At 40.7% G+C, this 16,766-nt stretch overlaps 1 protein-coding gene across 7 annotated transcripts in view; it reads right to left on the bottom strand.

Moving 5' to 3' along the window:
• Nucleotides 1–1,441: 1,441 nt before the first annotated feature.
• The window catches only part of SGCD (sarcoglycan delta), a 1,117,349-nt gene continuing 1,102,024 nt past the window's right edge, over nt 1,442–16,766 (bottom strand). For 6 of the 7 annotated variants that reach the window (XM_059888161.1, XM_024994220.2, XM_059888159.1 and 3 more), the window contains 2 exons: nt 11,334–11,457; nt 1,442–9,968 (listed from right to left, as the gene is read on the bottom strand). In XM_059888161.1, the coding sequence (XP_059744144.1) occupies nt 9,795–9,968; nt 11,334–11,457 (298 nt within the window). In that variant the 3' untranslated portion in view covers nt 1,442–9,794. The remainder of the gene's footprint in view (nt 9,969–11,333; nt 11,458–16,766) is intronic. The other variant, NM_001191263.3, reaches the window with a different exon arrangement.

Here is a 16,766-nt window from a genome sequence, read left to right as displayed (position 1 = left end):
GCTAACTGAACTACAGAGTTTTTGCATCTTTTTCAAAGGAGTCAAGTTGGAGGAAATGTAAAAGTTGCTGTTTTATACCTATTTGCCACTTTAAAAGAGTTCCTTCTGTGAAGGAAAATGAATAGAACTCTTTTTAGCTACTCAGTATTTCATCTGTTTTGTAATTTTGTATTAGCAATCATGTCAATTAGTTCAAGTCACCAGTAATAGCCTTTCACTCTCATTAGTGTTTCCTTATCATTTTAGCCATGCTTCAACATGTTTTTCACCAATGCATCTTGAATGGTGACTTCTCTGACTTCATTCTCTTTGATTTAGGTTTCTTTGGTAAGTTTTCCCCAAAAAGGAAACCATGTACTAAAATTACTGCACCCCACTTGTGAGAAAAATTTTCCCTGTAGCATTTTACCTTTTGAGGATTCTGCAGTGTTGCTTCAGCATCATTTGTAGTCAGGAGCTTAATTTGACGGGAGGTGTAACCTATGATGAAAGTATAATGGGGAATGCATATGGGTTCTGTCATGTATTGGATATGTAAAATAAAATTAGTCTTAGATTTTCTAGATGAGAAAATGACCTCTCTACCTTAACATGTAATTGTGAGAATCTATTCATATGTCATTACTCCATTATAAACTTTAAAAATGAATATAAGCATTCTAGGGTCTCAAGCTGATAGGTAAATCACAATACAACATAGGATTATGAAATAAATTAGAACAAATTAACAGGGGACTTCAGAATGATAAGGGCAGAGAAAAGATGACATGGGGATGGGATCCTGAAGGATGATATCTGTGATAGGGTGGTGCGACTTGGAAGGGCACCACCTTCCAAGGTGGATAGAATAGTATGTTCAAAAATGTGGTACTCTGGCAGGCCAGGAGAGTGAGATGCTGAAATGGAGGATTGACTGTGGTGTGTGATGCCATGATATCCTTCTGTCATACGTTGTCCCCATTTGGGAAGCAGGGTTAGGGTATTCTGTGGAAAAGGATAAAAATTGGACCAGGGATGGGCAACTGGCTTACAGGTGGCTGATCCATAGGCTGACCAGGAATGCTAAGGTATCCTGATTAAAAATGCAGATCAAGCAGACTGGCTTCTTCACTGATTTAGGGATAGGAGTGGTAAACTACAGCAGAAGGAGCCTGTCCAGGTCTTTAGGAAAATGGTAGAGGATGGCTGTTCCCTTACCTTCTCCAGGTCCTGGGGACTCCCCAGTTCTAGGCAGGTGTTACCTTATATTAAGCTCCCTTTCAAAAAGCAGCCTGTGTGAATCTCTTCCTAAAAACAAAAATGACTTAATAACATGTTAGGCCACTGATCAAAGAGAAGAAGAGAAGTTAACCTTAAAATTTATTTCTGTGGCAGAGTCAACAGGAGTAACTGTTTTATCAACTGTGCAAGTGGAATTCCCTAAAGAAGTGGACAAGGGTGCTTTCCTTCTTACCAATCATTATTTTTATTAATATATTTTACAAGACTGCAGATGAAATAATATTAAATACAAAATTTTTATACAGAAAGTGTAATAAAGTTAAAATAGTTCCTTGTAATTCATAGCATTATTGCAATGCTTACAAAATTTTTGCATAGAGTGTGCAAGGATTGATGTTATTCAAAACAAAACTAAAAAGCTCTTCTTACATCACACCCAAATCGAGAGAAAAACAAAAAAAAACAAGTTAAAAAAAAATAATCCAAAGGCTGAACTCAATTGCTTAAGGAAATGGGGTTCCTTTTTCAAAATCTCCAAGCAAATAGGACTTTTATGACCTTATCTTTACTGTGAAAGCACCAGAATCTGGCTTCTCCAGGAGTGGGTTTAGCCAGCATAGTGATGGATGGTTCCCTGCTTTTCCTTTCTCAAACCTGATCTCCTAAAGAAGTGTTCCTCTGCTTTAATGTGGCCTCAAAAAGAGAGAAACTTGACTGGGTAGGCGGTTAACAGATGGCAAACTCTATTACTGCCTCACAAAACACTACCTATAAATTAGGTTAGTTTTGTGTCCATCCCAAATTCAGGTTTGCAGACTCTTCCTTCTACTTTGCCAAGATCTCCTGTGTCTGCTAGGGAACTTGACTGCTGGCTCTGGTGATGTTAGTTCCATGAGACCCTTTAAAGATACCTTTTCCTAATTTGCTGTTTGGACACATACATCAGTAAAAGAAAATCCCTGAATGACTTACCCTAAAATAGGATATTTGACATTTTTAGTTCATCCCTTTACTAAGGTTTAAGAGGTGGCAGAGCCACAGGAGCACGACAGGACCCTGGTTAGCACTGGGATTGACTGTGTTAGGAGCAATGAGAGGCTCTGTCTGTAGCCCTCCAGGGGTCAGACATGTGATGTGGAGAAAACACAGAAAAAGCAGGACAGACCCACCCTCTGCCACTGTGCCACTGCAAAGCTCTGGGTAGGGGCAGGCTAATAGGAGCTGCACAAGGGCATACCAGTTTAACCTGTTCCGATTGTCCCTGGCTGAGTTAATTCTTCAAAATGATTTTAAGTCTTTGAACTCTTAGAGATCAAACCCTCATCCCTTGGCTTAGAAAATGAAAGTGCCCCAAAGCCACGACGTTATAAGGAACTTCAGATGCACTCATCTGCTCCCTTAGTCATTGGAATGCCACCAACCTCTTTGCTGAATCTAGGACACTGGTGTCAGCTGTACAGGTTCAGGGTTAAAGTGTGCCGCTGTTGCAACAAGAATTGGCAGGTGGGTCCCCTTTCCAACTCAGATCAATTGGCAATGATGGCCTGAGTGCTTTGGTAAGAAAAATTCTGCGCATGGGGTATGTGGGGTTATGGACCATTAGTGATGACTGACCAGGTACGGGGTGTGAGACTCGAACCATTATCCCAGCCAAAGGGGCCAGCTTGGTCCTGAACACCTGGTGCTAACTGAATTCTTGCCAGTCTTATTTTCTTGTAGGGAAATACAGACAGTTGAATTCCTTTCTATTTGATTCTCTCCTGGAGTCTTGCCACAGCTAAATGTAGGGAAGAATGATAGCCAACTGGTATCAAAGAGCTCACCTAAAATAAGACATTTGTCTTTTGAAGTGAAATACAGGGGAAGGAGAGTTGTGTGAGCAGAAATGCTTATTTGTGTAGTCTCAACTATAGATCATTGAGGATTAAAGTTTAATTCTTAAATGTAAGGCTGACAACCCAGGCATCTTTGAGTTTATAAGAAGAAGGAGCCTGATTTAATAAGAATCATAAAGCAAACTATTTGGTGTTTTTTTTGGTACCAGATTCTGTTACTTAGATCTTCTATATTTTTACCATAGGTATCTCTCTTTCAGTGCTGGATGCTGTCACTCATAAGATAGAAAGAAAGGAGATACAGTTTTATAGTCTCATCCACACAAGAAGGACTAGTTTAAAAACTGGTAGGAGACATTTCTTAACAGCTTGACAAATAGCTTGACCTGTTGGTGACTTCACAGCATAGTGGTCTGGAGTTAGACCCTCATTCCCGCTGTGCCCTTTTCTAACTAGGGACTTTGAGCAAGTTTCCCAGCCTTTCTAAGCCTCAGTTTCCACATCTGTAGATTGGAACTATAATGGAACCAAACTCAAAGGATTGTTTTGAGGATGAAATAAGTGGATGCATATAAAAAACTCAGCACAGTGGCTAGCACACAGCGCTCAATGAATACTAGTTCATAAAAATTATCATTATAATTGGAGAAATAGAACCCAGCTCTTGCCATGTTTTAGGATAGGCTGTGGGTCCAAGGAGACCTCTCTGACCTTATGTAAGAGTCATGGGTGTGATTTGAGAAGAAGGTTCACAACTTGCTCAGATCCTCAAAAGAAACTATGACATCCCCCCAAAAGTTAGGACTTCGTGAATTATATAAATATGGAGACTAAAGAAGCATCCGTGTCTTCTTGGTCATCAAATATCTTTTGCCCTCAGACAGTACTTCGCTATACTGCTCCTTTGTAACCTATGGATCAACTTGGGATTTAGGAAATCTGGGCTGTCTCTGATTTCACCAAAATAATGCAAATATAGAATTAGGCTGTGAAGACAATAAAGAAATGGGATTACCAGATGAGTCTAGGAGTGCAGAATAGATTTTAGGTAAGACAGGTCTTCTCTCTTGTCTGAAAGAGGTCAGCTTGTTTTATTGTCTGACTTTAGGTCACGTTCAGTGATGGAGCAAAATCCCTTCACTGTCTAGTGAGGGTGTCTATGTGCCTAACGGGGTGTTTTGGAATACTATTCTGGTTTCCCCTTGCGACAGCTGGATTTGAACTCTAAAAATACTTCCTGTTGATAGTGTTTTCCTTTGTTCAGTTGAAAACCTCCTGGAGGTGGAACTGATCACCACTTGTTGGGCAGAAGTTAGGAAGTCAGCATTGCTGTTGGTATGTTTGAGACTATTTACTGATGGGTTTGGTTAACATCCTTAATACTGTTCTGACATCACACCTCTTGTTGCATCCTTTGAACTGCTCTTTGTTTCAGGGGAAGATGCTAATATCCTACTCAGTACCTAAAAAGAAGAAGATGTGGGGTAGGATAAAACCAAAGAAAATAGCCCATAGATCATGGGTCACCCCCAGGGGGATGTTTTCTTTTATTCTTGTGCTCTAACAATACTCAAAACGAGGACCTCCCACAAATAATTCTTTTCCCTTTGCCATTCAGACCTGTCTTGAGAAATTTCAAGGACTCCATTATGAAGAAAGCTTTTAAGAACCATAGAAATCACATTGCTTTTGAAAGTGCTAATGTGTGCGGTGTGCTGTGCTGGCTGAAGCAGCGGGCTTCAGAGCGCTTTATCTCTTATCAGTGGTTTAGCTTTGTGAATGAGAAATTCAGAGGCAACTGTGTAATTTGAAATTCTGATTACCACAAAGAAAGAGATGCATCTGACACCCCAGTGCAGTAGCTTTGACTATTTTAATGGAAATATGTTGGGACTAGGGGGAGCCTTCCACTGAGGAAAAAGTGATGAAAGACCAAAAGAGAGACATTTTATCTTTGAGATAAAAGGCCTGTTTTCTAAGGTTGTTTCTTTTATTATGACTTTTCCCCTCTACCTGCTACTGGGGCACCATGCAAATGTTCCATTCCAGGAACTGCTTTGTTATTCTTTTTGTGCCTAAGATTTCTCAGAGCAAGAGAAATAGAGAAAAGGGGTCATGTTTACAACCTACTTAAACGGGATTTTCACCTTTCAGAGAGCCTTAAAAAAATAAGGATCTGGTGCTTAAATGGATCTGTTTACTTCCTTGGTTCAAACATCAGGCTACGTTTTGCCTAAAATAAATCAAGATATTCTCACGTAGCTGCTCCTGTGAAGGCCAGTTTAATCCTCTCAGTTGAATCCAGATAAAATGCTGAAGAACTCCTTTAACTAATGTCGATTAGGGTCTGGTAAATGGTGGGTAAAAAAATAAACACCGTTCTTTCCCTAACAGGAATACTACTACTTACAAAGAATCATTCATAACTGGTGCTACTTTAACAATATTGAATATGAAGTCCTGGATTAGCAATAGGGGTGCTGACTGAAGGGACAAATCTCTGGGAGGAACCTGCCTTACCATGCAGAGGCAGAGATTTTGGAATTCAAAGTAGGTCTTTCCTTTACTCCTATTACACCAGAGAACAAAGACCCAGATCCTTGGAGACAACATCAAGGCAGCCTTTCCCCCTGACCTCCAATTCTCCAGCAGTAGCTTCATGAAATAATTTTATATTTTTTCTTCTTACATATTTTAAGATAGTTCTTTGAATATTTCTAATTATTTATTGGTCCTGCCAACTCTTCAGGCCTGATGTAGTCATAAGACAGCAAGTCTGCTGTGGGTGTGAATAATTGAGGTGATGGATGCCAAAACGATGTGTTGAGTCAAAAATATTCTTCAGAGGACCATGGAATGGGCGTCTTTCTGGAATATGAGAAGGTGAGATAGAAACCTCTAAGCAGAGACTGCAGAAATAGTCTCTTCAGGAAAGAGATTCTAGATATAAATCAAAGGACCCCTGCTTCACTTCATGTCACATGATGATGCTGACCCAAGGAACCCCTATATATTAAGGATCCTAGGAAAACTTTTTGGAGGATCACAGCTTTCCTCTTTCACTCAACCCTTCCCTAATTCCATCTTCCGTCTTCCCAAGAATCCTATGAGCCTGTGTTTCTTAGACAAGTGGATATCTTTTATGTGCAATGGAAGGTGGAACATCTTTTCTATAACCATATATTTATATTCCCAAGCATGCCTGGAAATGTACCACTATCAGCTGCTTTCTCTCCTGCTGTGTCTGACACAGTTGAGACTACACGTGACCTCTATGCCAGGTGTCAGCAAACTTTTACTGAAAAACCAATTAGTAACTGTGTCACGAGTAACTGGGCCATGAGGTTTCTGGCACAGATACCCAACCCTGCTGGTCCAGTATGCAATCAGCTATCTATAACATGTAAGTGGATGGATGTGGCTGTGTTAAAATAAAACTTTATTTACAAAAACAGATGATGAGTCCCATTTGGCTTGGGGACCAGAGTTTGTTGACCCTGTGCTAGAGTCAAGACTCAAGCAATCTTTGGTCTGTGGTGCTGGACATAGAATGAGAATCAACCAAGGGAAACTGACCTAAATGAAGTTAAAAGCCAGTTCAAGTTTATAGGTTCTTATCTCTTGGTAACAGAAAGATAAAGCTTCATATCAAGTTTCCACCTAGACTGATGACACCAAAAAGGCTTTTGAAAACCTCCTTCGTACTAATCATTTCTTAAGACTCAACTTTAACAACTTATTAGCAGATATCCAATAAACTAGGTGCTAAACATTTGGAGGTGAAACTTTCCTGAAAAATATTAAAATACTAGAACTTCTAGAATATTGAAAATTCATTTAAGCTCTTCATTATGCTACCCACTGCTTAATATTCTGAGAGATGTGATTGTCCAGAAGATACTGTATATAAAGATCAGAAAGCATTTCATTGTTATAAATTAAAATTATCAGATTTTAATGTAAAAGAGATTTCTTTTTCCAGAATTCAGTTTTGTCATGATCAGGGACATAGAGGAAGTTAGGGGAAAAAATGTACATTGAGGACTTAATATGCATTTACCGAATTCTAAAGTCTGAACTGAAATACATAATTTAATCCATGCCAAACTTCCTGCTCATTACCTATATTGTAGTCATTTAGCACAAATGAAAATCAGAATTTTATATCATGTCTGTCCCCATAGGTGCTTGATTTCTATTCTTGGTTGCTATTATTCTTTTTATTCTATTTGTGATCTGAGTACCTTTAGGATTAAATTTTGCAAATGGGATCACACCACTCTTTTTTATTGGCATAAAATTCCCAAGGTGCTCCTCTCAGACTTTTCATTTAACAATTAGAACAAAATTAGATGAAAGAGCTCAGTGAAACTTCTGTTTCTTTGTCATCCTTAGAACAGGTACTTGAGATGACAAAATGCAAAGATGGTCTCTGTTAAAAAAAAAAAAACAACAAAACACAAAAACCCTTTGCTTTCAGGTATGTAGCCACAAAGGACCTCATAACTACTGTTGATCTGAAAGATACGGGGTAGATGCTCCGAGTTGCCAAGGAGGGCCTTTCTTGGCTTGGAATAACCCTGGATATGGTACATGCAGATTCTGGCAGTGTGATTCTACATGATATAAATAGTACTGAGCCAGAGCAACTGGATTTTTTTTTTTTTTTTTACCGTTTTCTTTTTTAGACCCTAATGCTGAAAAATAAGCAATCATATGGTCTCACCATTGAGCAACCCAGTTCTTCTGTATGGACATTGAGCAGGAGTGACTGGAGGGAGCCCGGGGTCCAGAAGCCAGCAGAGCCACTGGTCAAGCTAGAACCATCCTTCCTCCCCCAACTGCTAAGTGACCAAGCAACACACGGTTTGTTTTTACCCCCGACGTGTGCAATCTCAGCCTCCCGATGCTTGAGTGTCATCTCAAAAATACCAAACCTCTTATTCATTTTCTATGGCAAATGTCACCTCTGCTTGTGAAGTAAGAAAAAGTAGAACCCTGTTGAGGAAAAAACAAATGCCATTCAGGCCTACAAATACGACTTCATTTAGGATTGTGGGGCCCCTGCTTGCCAAGTGGCATCCAGGGAGGTAGAAACCAGTTATGTCTCCCTTCCGGGCTCCTCGGAGTCCACATCTGTCAGCCACTTGGTTTGTCTACCAGCTTTTAAGATGGTCATTATTTTACCGGTCATTATTTTACCCTTTCCCTCCAATCACCCAAAATAAACTACAGGTAACAACAAGATAAACAGGATGTGCTTCTCCTTGCTGAGTGCATTGACGTAAGGCACAGGCACATTTCCCCCTCTTTGAACAGAGACGGTGTAATCTCCTGTCCCAGCACAAGAGCTGGCCAGGGTGACCCTGGAGCGTGATGATGAAAGTGGGGTGATGGGAGGTAGCTGATGGCGGGAATTAGGGAGCTGCTGCCATATGCAGGGGAGCAGGGACCACTGGGCACCAGGGGACAGAGCGATTCTAAGGAAGACACTTGACTCTTGAGTAATGTTCAGTGAACATTCCTGGGGGCACATGGTACTTCATGGCTGTGATTCTTGGGTCACTATTCTTAGAGAAAACAACGGTCAATTTAGGAAAATGAATATCCGAATACTGAAAAACTTTGTAAGAAGATTGGAGGCAGAGTTTGTGCATGCCTTTAAAAATAAAAGGCATGCCTCTAAATTACCTACCAGTCCCCAGAAACATATTTAAAAATAATTCTGTTCCCTATGCCACTCTTTGACTTCCACCTCCAAATAGCTTCTCATGGGGGTAGGGGGTTCCACTCTTAAGGATTTGGATTGACCTGATCATTTTGGGTAGGAGCCCGCTGGATAAAAGTCAAAAGTGAGGATGTAACAGATTTTGAGCCATTTTTTTTCCCTTTAAACAGAGACATATCTGTTTATGTCTTTTATTCTTAGTCTGTCAGCCCAGTGAGTAGCTTCCAGCCGACTGAGGAGCAGCTGTTATCCTATTTTGTGCTGATTTACAGCTCCTGTTTTGACTGTGGGATAATATGTGAGTTTGAAGGATGGAGGCTAGCAGGAGTTGGGAGAGTCATTCAAACTTTGCTAAAATCCATCCTCCAAATTCCACAACCATGAAAGCCTGGGTGTATTTGGATGCCAAAGTAGCACAGCCAGTCTGAGTTCCTCTGTCTGACTTCTAGAGGCATTTGACTTGAAGAGGGAGAGGATGGCTGGCTGTGTGGAAGCTCATAAAGGGAACTAAGGGTCTGCTTTTACTAGAAGGGTCTTAGCCCCTGAGGGCGACTTGCAAATTCCCGCCATCACTGCCTTGTGATGACACTAAAAGAAAAGACAGGCTGTTACTCAAACATGTAGCGGAATATTCAGTAAGTGTCGATACACTGTGTGGTTCAGCAGGGTCTGGAGAATATTAGGCCCAAATAAGTGTTTTGATTTTATCATGTACATGACAGGGTTGGGAGAGCAATGACAGTGGATATCACAGGGTCACCCATGGTTCCTTTTGTACTGAAACCTCATTTTATACAGAGGATATATATATTTATTTATATATATTTATATATATTTATATCCACCCACACACGCAAACACACGCACGCATACACACACGCACGCACGCACGCACATACACACAAGGTCTTTGATAGGCTTTCCGTGTTCTAGTAAAAATAGCTGGCAGCCAGGGTCTAAAGCCAAAAAAGGCCTGGATGCTGCCGGCAGAGTCCACCACAGATGGTCTCTCACAGGCAGACACTTGTGTTTATCTGACAGGTGGAACCGGTTCCTGCCTGGGACAGGAATAACCTCCCGTTGGCGCAGACGCAGATCTCGAACACCTTCTGCCTCGTTCCTGTGGGCGTATAGGATCCGTGAGGCAGTCTAGGTAGTTTGATTTTCGCAGCATCTAACTTAATCTAAAGAGAGGAAACAGGAAGGAAGAGTCACTTATCCTCTTGACATTCCAAAACAGTGGATAAGAATGTTCAGTTGAAATCGAACGAGCACCTACTGTGCTCAGCATTGTTGATGCTGGGAATTCAGGGATGAATAAGACAGGTCAAGTCTCTTCCCTCCCAGAAGCTTGTATTCTAGTCAGACAGTGTTGCACTGGCAAAATCATGTTTATATTAGTATTTTGTAATAGTATATCATGTGGAATGTGAACGGATTCCTAGAGTGATGTAAATTTGGAAATGGTAGGGTAACAATTTTCCTTACTATTCTTTACTATTTTCTTTTCTTTGACATTCTCAGCCTCTCTATACATTTAGGTATGGGGTGGGGCTTCAAGAACATGCAGCACTTCGTGCTTAAATGTCAGGATTATAATTGATCCTTCCAGCGTCTAGATCCTGATAGCTATAAATTGCATCTGTGATGTAGTCATTCCTTCTAAATGTGTGTGGTTTGGAGTCTGCAGCTGTCTGTGGAGACAGTTTTGATAACTGAAAGCTCTATCTGACTTGCTCTGTTAAAACAAATATAGCACATGCCAAACCAATCAAAAGTCGGGCTTAGTGAACAGAAGCAGGTGGAGACTGATAACCTCTAAGGAGATATGGAAAGTGGAATAGAGTTTTGCTTTAAAAACACATTTTTCCTCTTTAAAAAAATCTTAAATAGAAAAATTCACTTATGAATAGGATGAAGGCATTTTCAAAAGTTTGCATTTGAATTGTATTTTCTTCGGGGATTTGGCTTCCCTTGCTTGCAAAAACACAAGCAGCTCTTCTGTTCACCAAAGTGAGACTGTATTGGGGTAAGAGAATGAATATTTGCTGCCTCTCATCTCTTAGCCTCTCATTGCCTATCTAAGTTTTGACTTGTTCTGATTTGGGATAGCTGTTAGGTCTTACTTTTCCATTTTCGGTAAAAGTAGATGCATACACTTAAAAATGACGACAAGTAAACTAAGCCTCTCTTTAAATAGTCTCGTGTGTTTTACAGTTTAATTATACCAGCCAACTAAATCTATTTTAAGGTGATGAGAGGGTTTGGAATTAGCATTCATTTTTACAGCTGTCCTTATAATTCTGTTTTTGTAATATGTTCTATCAGCTCAGCACTTTACAAATAATGAGTCATAACTTGTATGGGTTGTGGGTTTGGCTTATAATTGTGCTGTTCAATATATGTGATCCTGAAATAAAACCTCCCGGTTGGCTTTTTGTTGTTACACTGTAGGATCAACTTCAGAGGCAAAGCAGTGATGTGTCTTAGAAGACTCGTTGGCTCATTGGAGCTGTGCCTCTCTGGGCTTCTGGCCCTCTCACGCCTACCTCTCCATCTTTGGACTCCAGTCTCAGCTCTGTTCTGCAGGTGGCTTCCATGTTGCCAGCTTCTGCATTTATTTCTACTCCTTTGGGGGCCTCCATCACCAGAGACCGGGTCGGGGACTCCAACCTGAAATATACACAAGACGAAAAGTCGAGATCGCATTTCACTCTTAGTAAATTTAGGAGGAAGCTGATGCTTCTGAGCATTGAGATGACACTTCAGTATCTGATGAGAAAGTGCTTATACCTTTGCTTCACACACCTGATCAACTTTATTAGGGTGGACACAGCGTATCCGGGCCTTCTCTTCATTGCACATCATAAAGATTGTAAGGAAGGTGTTCCAGGATCCTAGTTTTGTTCCGTCCTACACCTAGTTAATTGTTGCTTCATTAGCATGATTAACCACATTTTTACATAAGTTATCTCTAGAGTAAGGCAGTTTCAAGTCTAAACTGAGATTCCTGAAATTGGTAGGTATTCTCTCCATTTTGCCCTACTTTCTGTGTCTTCCTGGGAACAGGTAGAGGTTAAGAAAATAGACCTAGGAGTTGGACATGACTGACCCAAGCCATGGGGCTGCTATGGTATGTCCTTGGAAAGTCCTTTCCTCCTCTCTTTTCCAAAATTTCTCAAAGCCTCAGTTTCCTCATGTCTAAAGTGCTCCAAGTGGTGCCTGGCACATTGGAAATGTATGATTAATATGTGTTAATCAATACTATTACTGCTGTGACTGTTGTTACGACACTTGCAAGTCATAAAGAAATCTCAGGCCTTACTCAAATAGGCAGTTATCAAAAGAAGACTCAGGATAGATAAGTTGTTGCTAGGAGTGAGAGGGAGGTGATTTAACTATAAAGGGTAGATGCTTTTTTGGTGACAGAACTGTTCTCTGTATTGGTTACAATGGTAGTTAGGTACCTCCATGTGTTTATAGAAACTGTTTGGACTAATTATACTATCCAACAGTGAATTTTATTGTATGTAAATTAAGTTGAGAGAAAGGAGAATCAGCCACACTCTGTGCTAATTATTGGCAAAAAGAGGATAATGCTTCATAGAAAGTTTTTTGCCTATCTTATTTTATGCAAAAAATATGAACTAAAACTCATCCTCTAAGTATTCTAGATTTTAACAGTATATCACCCAGTTGAATTGAATGAAGATCCTCTTCCCTGTTACAAATAAAATATTTGAACTTAGAAAGCATAGCCCTCGGCAATGGCCACCAAACCACTCTAAATCAGATCAATTTTCTGCATTTATATTTCTCCACTCCTAATTTTCAAACACTTTGAACATGTTTAAAAGGAACATCACATCATTCTCTCTGCCAACCGCTGACTCCATGTTTTGCTTCTACCAGCCCCCATGGGTAGGGCACATTCTCTTGGACATCAGTAAGTGGTGAGAAGAGCAAGGCACCATTGGGGTGCCACCCTGAGTGATTCCAAGCCATATTGCACAGGTACCAACAAAGGGTTCTTCTCCATTTCCCAGGTCTGGGTCCCCGAAGTCTCTAGTCCTCTGGAAAGGACTGGCTTGAGCTTCTCTTTCAGTCCTCCTTTCCCTTGTGACCTCACCCCTTTGTGTGTGGCAAAAATCCCCCATCCTATCCCTTCCTCCTCACAAGATCTTCACCAAGTTGGTGCTGAGCTGAGTATGGATCCATCTTGAATTATGGCGGACTTCTTTTGCCTGCGGTTTTTCTCACTAGAACATCTGGGCAAGGAAGGGGGGTCTTGTCACTAGAACAGCAGAGAATGATGTCCCTGCAGTGCAGCCTTGTCTAGGACTTAATCCAACTCAGTCGAGCTCTTTCTATAGCTTACTTCTAAAATCTGCCGATGGTTTTCTGCCATTTTCTTTGCTTCTCTCCTGTAAGGTCTGGCTTACTCATACGCCTTATCCTAGCATTGTCTAACCTTCTGTTTTCACTAATATTCATCCCATGGCATAAACTTCCCTTCTGACAATACTGCCTACTCACCTCCACATTCGTTCACCATCTTCTCAATGGCACTTCTCCACCTTGCCCAGGATACAGTCCTCAAACCATCTTCTCTCTTTCCCTTTCCTTTGACCTTCTCTCCTTCCCTTATTACAATGGTTAACTCAACTTTTTAAAAAAAATTGGAGTATAATTGCTTTACAATGCTGTTCATTTCTGTTATACAATGAAGTGAATCAGCTTTATGTATACATATAGCCCTCCCTCTTGAACCCACCCACTCCCCATCCCACCCCTCTAAATTCACCACAGAGCTTCAAGCTGAACTCCCTGTACTTGATACTAGCTATTTATTTTACACGTGGTAGTATATATGTCAATCATACTCTCCCAAATCGTCCCACCCTTTCCTGCCCCAGCTGTGTCCACATGCCCATTCTTTACAACTGAGTCTCTATTCCTGCCCTGAGAGTAATTCATGACTTCTCCGTCCTCAATATACTAGTTCATCTCTAATCTGGACTACTGAAACCTCAAAAGTTTTGTGTCTAAGTCCTCCTTTTTTTCCCAGTGTTCTTCATGTACAAATATATCTTCCTGAAGTCAGTTCTGAATATGCCACTTATCAAAACCCTTGCAAGTTTCTTAGAAAATACAGGAGCTACTGGATGTATCCAACCATTGACAGCTTGGTCTGTCAATTTTGTTAGTGTTATTTCTTGCCACAAACCTTAGCCATGCTTTATTGAATACTTACCAGGTGATTGGCTCTGCGGGACGTGTTTGATACTGTTTATCTCTTTTGGGTATGTGTGTGCTCAGTTGTGTCCGACTCTTTGGAGCCCCATGGGCTGTAGCCTACCAGGCTTCTCTGCCCATGGAATGTTTCATGCAAGAATACTGGAGTGGGGTGCCATTTCTTACTTTAGGGGATCTTCTTGACCCAGGGATTGAACCTGGATCTCCTGCATTAGCAGGCAGGTTCTTGACCATCACACCACCTGGGAAGCCTGTTATCTCATTTAATCCTGACAAAATCCTATGCCTTCAGCACTCCTTTAGTCCTGCTTGTACTAGCAAGGGAGACTAAGGTGAATGACTTGCTTAAGGTTGTGCATCTAGTAAAAGGGAAAAACCAAGATTCAAACCCAAGTGTGTTGTTCAGTGTATAATATCAGTGCCAGGAAAACTGGACTTCTTTCCTGTGTCCACGCTTTGTAAGTAAATGCCAACCCTCTCTTCATGGAATTAGCACTTTTATTTCCAAAACCAACCTCTGTAAATAAGGGTAAGGTGACAGGGAAACTTATTTCCTACCCTAAATGGTTTTCACAACTTACTGAAATGGTTGACATCAGTGACATCAAATTCAGGATACAGTGAATGTGTTCCTATTTGCTGTATATTATTCAAGGTGAACGGCTGATACAAAATGATAGTTGAGGGGAAATTTTCAAGATAGAAAAACCATGTCTGGAGCCTGGAGAACTTTATCAGCTGGAGCTTTGACTTTTCAGACAGGCTTAGGAATTCCCTTTACTCTCACCATCTTTGAAATCAGCAGGAGGGCTCCCAGGCCAGAGAAGTGAACTTAGAAATGACCGCTGCCTCTTTCCCTCTCACAGCTTTGGAAGTGATGAGAAACGCGGCTACTCTGCTTCCTAGAGTCAAAGGCTCCAATAAGGTAGAAATGGCAATTCCTTGGCCACAGAGACCAAAGGGTAACTGGCTTTGTGTTTCAAACCCCATCTTAATATCCTTTATTGTTCAGGCAAACTTAATAGTATGTGCACATGTTAAATCCTTCCAGTGTGACAAAAGCTCCTACAAGAGCCCTGAAGGGCCTGCACAGAGCAGATAAAGCACTCTTGCAGTGATTTCAGTCAATTTCTGACCATAGATTAACAACCATGACTCTACTGCTTAGTTGGTTATTGATCAGGGAAAATGGAGGGAGGCTTCCTCCTGATTTGGGAGGTGGTGAAGACAACTGAGGGTCCTGTTGGCTCTTTGAAATGAATACAGCTCCGGATAGGAGCAAATGTGACTCCTGTGGGAGGACTGAAAGAGCCTGAAAATAGACGGAAGTCTAGGAGAGGAGGCCTAAAGCTAGCCTGTGCTGTTCAGAACAGTGGTTCTCAAACTTGAGCAGCAGAATCCCCTGCCAGGCTCCCCTGGGTTATACACTCTAGGTTCAGGGTGGTACCTGAATGCCTGCACTATTGGCAAGTCACAGGTGATGAAGCTGATAGTTTGGGGACCACTCTTTGAGAACCACTACTCTGAAACAACGTTGTCATACCAGATGCCCACAAAGACTGGATAGGTAATGTCAGTGAGTGACGCATAAGAAAGCTGGAAGGAAAACTAGTCTCTGAGCAATCATAGATGTCAAGTGATGGAGATGCTTTAAACAGGAGGCAGCTGATATTCTAATCTGGCCTATTATTGCCAGGGCTACTGGTGGAAAACAAAAATTTATTTCAAATCATTAAACTTTTGGAATTGATGCAAAGATTTCTCCAAATATAAATATAGTAAAAAGGATGACATTGCCATAGATCTTGTGTGTGTGTGTGTGTGTGTGTGTGTGTGTGTGTGCTTAGTTGCTCAGTCATTTCCAACTCTTTGCAACCCAATGGACTCTAGCCCGCCAGGCTCCTCCATCCATGGGATTATCCAGGCAAGAAAACTGGAGTGGGTTGCCATGCCATCTTTCAGGGGATCTTTCCAACCCAGGTATACTCACCATCTACTTAGGAAAAAAAAAAATTCTTTGTAATTCCCTGAGCTCCTTTTCCTAATTCTATCCATTTCCTTCTCTCAAGAGTAACTAGTACTATGAATTTTGCTTACTGTTTTCTTGCTTTTCTTTGTACTATTACATTACTACATTTGCCTGCTTACATGATGAATTATTCACTATCATGTGTTTTTGAGCTTTATGCACAGAATGATTCCACTTAGTGATTTATTTATTTTTGGCCTCAACAGTTTGTTCCTGAGGAACAGCCATGCCTAGCTGTAATTTATTTGATTCCCTCGGGTTAATCACACATCATGATTTATTGTCCATCCTTTTGCTGGACATTTTGATTGATCCCAAGTTTTTTTTCTACTAAGTCATTTCTGATGTGCATCCCGGTGTTTATTTGTAAATTTTCTTTAGGACACACAGGCGAAGAGTAACATTGCTAGCTCCTAGGGTATGCTTATCTACAGCTTTATTATTTTCCCACTAGTAATGTATAGAGTTTATTCTATTTCTTGCTAGCATTTGATATTGTTCATTATGAAATGAGTGTGAAATGGGATGCTATTGTCTTTTAAATATGCATTTCCTAGTTTAGTAATGGAGTTAAGCATCTTTTTATTTGCTGGTAAGCCATTTGGGACTCTTCTTCAGTGAAATGTCTTTGTTTTTGTGATTTTGTGTGAATTGTAATCATGCTTTATGTATTCTGAAAAATAATTGTATTATGTTG

This window comes from Bos taurus, chromosome 7 (assembly GCF_002263795.3).
Source record: "Bos taurus isolate L1 Dominette 01449 registration number 42190680 breed Hereford chromosome 7, ARS-UCD2.0, whole genome shotgun sequence".
Taxonomy (NCBI): Eukaryota; Metazoa; Chordata; class Mammalia; order Artiodactyla; family Bovidae; genus Bos; species Bos taurus.
Note: the sequence above shows the minus strand (reverse complement) of the source record. Positions and strands in the feature narration are given on the sequence as shown.